Source organism: Gymnodraco acuticeps, unplaced genomic scaffold (assembly GCF_902827175.1).
Source record: "Gymnodraco acuticeps unplaced genomic scaffold, fGymAcu1.1, whole genome shotgun sequence".
NCBI lineage: Eukaryota > Metazoa > Chordata > Actinopteri > Perciformes > Bathydraconidae > Gymnodraco > Gymnodraco acuticeps.
Genome location: NW_022989755.1, coordinates 362486 through 368251, shown reverse-complemented (window position 1 = coordinate 368251; position 5766 = coordinate 362486). Strand labels below are relative to the sequence as shown.

At 50.3% G+C, this 5766-nt stretch overlaps 1 protein-coding gene across 1 annotated transcript; it reads right to left on the bottom strand.

Moving 5' to 3' along the window:
- Positions 1 to 2528: 2528 nt before the first annotated feature.
- LOC117544748 lies at positions 2529 to 5126 on the bottom strand. The gene is made up of 2 exons (XM_034214134.1): positions 4634 to 5126; positions 2529 to 4290 (listed from the first exon to the last, which is right to left on the bottom strand). Exons 1-2 carry the CDS (start codon positions 5004 to 5006, stop codon positions 2567 to 2569), a joined length of 2097 nt encoding a protein of 698 aa, XP_034070025.1. The 5' UTR covers positions 5007 to 5126; the 3' UTR covers positions 2529 to 2566.
- Between the last annotated feature and the right edge of the window lie 640 nt (positions 5127 to 5766).

The window sequence follows — 5766 nt, the reverse complement described above, 5'->3', positions numbered from 1 at the left end:
GTCATGGCAGGCAGGGATTCCGTCCCCACCTCCCTGTAGGACTCACTTGACATGCCCGGCCCAAGGTCTTGTGAGTCAGGGTTCTCTGCGGCAGTGTTCTCATCAGGGGGCCCTCCTGGTTCTAGTGTGGGCTGTGTCTCCCCATGCACTCTCACATTGATCCCCACCCGCTGAGGACAGGTTTGTAGGACCTGTGTGACCTCCTGGTTTGACATACGGGAGAGGGCATCTGCATTTGCGTTACATTGTCCCCTCCGATACTGGATGTCAAAGTGGAATGTAGACAGCCGAGACACCCATCGCTGACCGGTAGCATCCAGCTTTGCAGAGGACATCACATATTTGAGGGGGTTGTTATCCGTCTGGACAGAGAATGGACACCCATAGAGATGGTCGTAAAACTTGTCTGTCACTGCCCACTTCAGAGCAAGGAACTCCAGTTTGTGTGCAGGATACCTCGACTCGGCCGGGCTCAAGCCTCTGCTCGCATAGGCTATGACTCTCTCAGCTCCATCCTGGACTTGAACCAAGACAGCACCAAGCCCCTGTCCCGACGTATCGGTCTGAAGCACAAAAGGTAGGCTGTAATCCGGGTAACCCAGTACTGGAGCAGTCGTCAACTTTTGCTTCAGGGACTGAAAGGCTTCTTCACACTCTGTAGTCCACAAAAAGGGCAGCTCAGGACCCAAACTTGTCTTCCTTCCTCTTATTTTCTTCCTGGGGTCACCAGTTGTCAGGCGGTATAAAGGAGCAGCGATGCTCGAGTAGCCACCAACGTACCGCCTGTAATATCCAGCAAACCCTAAGAACTGCAACACTTCCTTCCTGTTTGTGGGCCTCACCCAGTCCCTGACCCGGCTGATCTTCTCTGGGTCTGTCCTGATCCCCTCCGCCGATACCAAGTGGCCCAAGTACTGCACTTCCTTTCTCACAAGCTGGCACTTGGAAGGCTTTAACTTCAAGCCATGTTCATGAAGCCGATCAAACACCAGCTGCAACCTCTCCAGATGGTCATCAAAGGTTTTGGAGAAGATGATGAGGTCGTCAAGGTAGATCAAGAGGTGGGTGAAGTTCAGATCCCCAAAACAGCAGGTCATGAGCCTCTGGAAGGTGGACGGAGCATTCTGCAGTCCGAAGGGCATCCTGTTGGCCTCAAACAGCCCCATGGGTGTGCTGAATGCTGTCTTGTGCTTGTCCTGTTCCGCTACCTCCACCTGCCAGTAACCAGATGTGAGGTCAAGTGTGGAAAAGTACTTTGCTTGCCCCAGAGCCTCCAGGGCCTCTTCTATTCTGGGCAGGGGAAATGCGTCTCTCGTGCTGTAGGAGTTTAGCTTTCTGTAGTCAATGCACAACCTTAATGACCCGTCTTTCTTAGTCACGATCACCACTGGGGACGCATATGGACTCTTACTAAGCCTGATGACTCCTGTCGCCTCCATCTCTATCAACAACTTCCGCACATCTTGCCACTGTGAAGGCGGAATCTTGCGATACGGGAGCCGGAAGGGCTTGGAATCAACCAGGGGAATGTCATGCTGCATTGTTTTTGTGTGGCCGTAGTCCATGGGATGCTTGGAGAAAACACCTATGTTCCTGTCGACAAGATCTCTAAGGAGGGAGCGCTGGTGTTCATTCTCAACTGCTGCTTCACTTAGGTCCACCCCACAACTCACCACTACCTGGTCCAGACTCAGGCAGACTTCCTGACTCCCATTATTGCGACATCCACTCAGCTTTTCGTCTGGAAATTCCACAACATTGTCCACCAGGAATGCATTGGCCAGGTGAGTGTGTGGCTTAATAGTAATAGCATGTTGGGACAGGTTCATCACTCTGACCGGGGCGCAGCCTTTCTTTACATCAGCCAGGTCTTTGGCAACCAAGAGGTCCTGGGGAAGCTGCAAGGAGGAGTTGCTTTCAATGAGGGCAGTATAAGTCTTTCTCCGTGGGCCCGTTTTGATCTCACACCTCAAGTCCTTCTCTTTTCCTGCGGGAATTCGAATCTTGCGCCCGGTATACACAGCAGGGCCCACCTTGTCATCCGTTGCCTCACGGTCGGTGCTGCCAATCTCCAGTAGAGCGGTGTACCACTCCGGGTGGTCTTCCTTGACTCGGTGAAGAAACTGCTGGCCGTAGGTTGCTTGGAGGTGACTCCTCGAGGCCCGAATGACATTCGTTCCCACAAGCAATGGAACAGAGGAGCGATAATCAGAATCAGGGACAACAAAAGCAGGCACAGTTTTGAACTCTTTTCCCAGCACTTTCAAGTCAATTTGCAGGACACCATAGTAGGACACACTTTGACCTGCTGCACCCTCTATGGGTACTTTAGAAGGCTGCAGCTTTTGGTTCTGCAGGGCAGGGTGGTTGCACCAATATCTGTGAGTAATACTGGTTACCTGAGAGCCAGAGTCAATGAGAGCTTTGCACTTCATTCCATTAACTTTAACCTCACCCTCGTTCCGTGGGCCTACTAAGGGGGTGCCCTCTTTTCCACCAATTGATTTTTTTACTTGCTTTGGGGGATCTTGCTGCCCGCCCATGGTTGCCCCAGTTACCATGGGCTCTAAGCGTTTAAATGCTGAGCTGAGTTAGGCCTGTTCTCCTCCGCAGGGGTCATAGGCTGTGGTTGGCGTGCCCAGGCCGGATTGGGATCTGGGAGCACTGCTCTACAGACACGGGCTGTATGTCCTTCCTTCCCACACCGGTAGCATACAAAACTTGAACTCTGGATTGCAGTTCTAGGGGGTGGCTGAACCCTTGGAGGAACCGTGGGTGAAGCAGAAACTCTTGACTCCAGACGAGACAACTTTGCCATCTGCTCCTCTTGGTTAACAGCCAATCTCTTGACCATCTCTGTCAACTCTGACCACTCTGAGGTATTCTTTGACCTTTCTGCCCTTACATTAGTATCCTCTGTTGTAACATGCACCTGGGTGTATGTTTTCTTTGCCTTGTTTTGTGATTGGAACCTTTTAGACTGTTTTGCTAGGTTTCTGAGTTCAGTTTGAAGCTCTCGGAAACTGAAAAGCAGGGGCTTCATAGGTGAAATCCTCGTGTAGACTTCCTCATCAATAAGCCCTCTTAGGAGCTGTCGGGTAAGTTTGCAATCTCGGTGAGGGAAAGGCCTGCCCCCTCTTTGACTTTCTTCGACAGCCCGCAGTATTGCCTCCAACGCTATAGCATAAGAGCAGGGAGATTCTCCGGACCTCTGGCTACGCTCATAGAAGTCAGCCAGTGGATCTAGAGAGCCCTGTGTGTCACCGTACTCTGCCCTCAGTTCTTCAAATGCCTTCTCAGGGGTTTGATCATGGGGGGGTAGGTTCAGAACCAGCTTCCTAGCCTCACCACCCAGGTGTCGCACAGCAGTGGAGAAGCGGAGGTGCATGGGAAGCTCTACTGCCTCCAGAAGGTACTGCAGGTCACGAATCCAGTCCTCTATGAGCATTTCACTGTCAGCATTGCCAGTGAAGACTTGGACATTCTTCACCTGATGGGTCTGCATGAAGCCACCATAGGCAGGCAGTGGAATGCTTGGGTGGGTGAGGGCTCTGCCAGGAGTCCTTTGCAGTGGCTCAGATAGACCGGGTTGAGTGTGGTGAGTGGGATATGGAGGTAAGGGCGCGGACTGATGGAGAAAATGGCGATTACTGCTGACTTGATGGTCCGAAGCAGGCATCCTTGGAGCAGGGGCTTGGGTGTGAGCTGCATAAGTTACATTCAGGGGGTTGGGCGCTGTCATGTTGGGGCCCCATGCACTGGTGACAGAATGTAGCCTCGGGGCTCCTTCACTTTGAGTCAGGTCATGTGGATATTGGACAGCAGCTTGTGACATATGTGATTGGGGGGTTCGTTCATAATCTGACCATCGGAGGGTCTGCCCAGCAGCAGGGGGGTTATTCATAATGTTAATTGTTTGTGGTGTTTCAAACCTTGGTGCGGGTACTTGGGGTTCAGGAGCGGGATATGCATAGCTGGTGTAGACATGGGAGTTACGCTGAATGGCCTCGGTTGGATAAGGGGGGTTAATTGGAGGATTTATGTTGGGCTGCTGCATAGTTCGCATTTCAGGGTAGGCGTTGAGCGGGAAGCTCTGAGGTGGTACAATAGCTGTGGGTTCATACACACTGACTTGGGGTGGGGGGGCAGGGACCATCGTTGACTGTATCACCGGCTGAGAAGCGGCTGCACCCAGTCTGCCATAATCAGACCTGTTAGTCTGGTGACTTGGACCCGGGCTAGGGCTGTTGTCGAAACAGAGCTGAGGTACCTGTATTGAAGCTCCAGGGCCTGGAAATGAAGATACATGAGCTGGAGTAACACGGTGATCAGTATAAGGCAGTGTTTCTCAAACCTTTTCATACCAAGGACCACTTAACCAATAAAAAAACACTCGCGGACCACCTAACTCCAAAAATATCCAAAAGCACATCGTTTTTCTAGAACAGAATACAAATCGCGTGAAAATGGTATAAACAAGTGGCAACATGTGTGATGAAGGTGTTGCGCTGGGCTATATCATGCAATCGAAAGTGAAACTTAAGCTCGCTCCATTGCGGAGATATTCCCGAGAGTGCAGAAAACTTAAATGTATTTATTTATTTCAAATGTGAAATGTTACCAATATACTCACGGACCACTAGGGGGCGCTCACGGACCACCGGTGGTCCGCGGACCACACTTTGAGAAGCACTGGTATAAGGTGATAGGATTGGGGGTTGTGGGGTATTATGCAAGCCTGAGTCTGTGGGGTTCCAGCTGATCCGGTGGTCTTCAGTATCAAACTGTAGTGAAGCATTTGCAAACCTGGTGGGCTGGTTGGTGAGTTTTGGCCTCACTGATAGCTGGTGGTTCGCTGTGCTTGTGTCAGCGGATGCCCCTTCACTCAAGAGGTGTGTGTGTGTTTTAATAGGGGAGTCATAGTTGAGGCTCATTGCAGGCCCAGGGAGAGGTTGCAGGCCTGATGCCTCAAGCTTTGATGGGGAATCTGTACGAGCACTCCACATCTGTTTGTGTGTTAACTTGTGTTTATGTGGAAATGTTATTTCTAGTGTATTGTACGGTGGCCCTGAAGTGCAAGACACCACAGCATTTCACAAAACGCCACAGCATTTCACAAAACGCAACAGCATTTCACAAAACGCCACAGCATTTCACAAAACACAACAGCATTTCACAAAACACAACAGCATTTCACAAAACGCCGCAGCATTTCACAAAACACCACAGCATTTCACAAAACACAACAGCATTTCACAAAACGCCACAGCATTTCACAAAACACAACAGCATTTCACAAAACGCCGCAGCATTTCACAAAACACAACAGCATTTCAGAAAACACCACAGCATTTCACAAAACACAACAGCATTTCAGAAAACACCACAGCATTTCACAAAACACAACAGCATTTCAGAAAACACCACAGCATTTCACATTGGATGGAAAGAGTATTCCTTAGGGAGAACACTTCTTGTTTGTGATTGGACAGAGCCACCCATAGCAGCACTGCTGTGATTGGTTGTTTTTGCTGCCAGTCAAGAAATGACGCTTCGTGATTGGCCCAACACATCAGCCGTTAGCTGTTAGCACACACTCAGAGCTCACAGCTCCTCATATCTGTTCAGAAACTGGACAAAAGTTCAACATATACAAAACACAGACTGTCTATGTCATGGTGAATACAGTCTCTGCTTTATTTATGTCTGTATGACGTTGTTGTGAGTGTGGACGGAGCAGCTACAGGTTAGTTTAGCCTGATCGAT

Bases quoted from the DNA above. Each gene is read 5' to 3' on its own strand.
- LOC117544748 (XM_034214134.1), bottom strand. From the start codon at position 5,006: ATGTGGAGTGCTCGTACAGATTCCCCATCAAAGCTTGAGGCATCAGGC. The intron at 4,291-4,633 runs GTGAGTATATTG...CTTCATTTCCAG, and splicing joins TGAGCGCCCCCTAGTGGTCC to GCCCTGGAGCTTCAATACAG.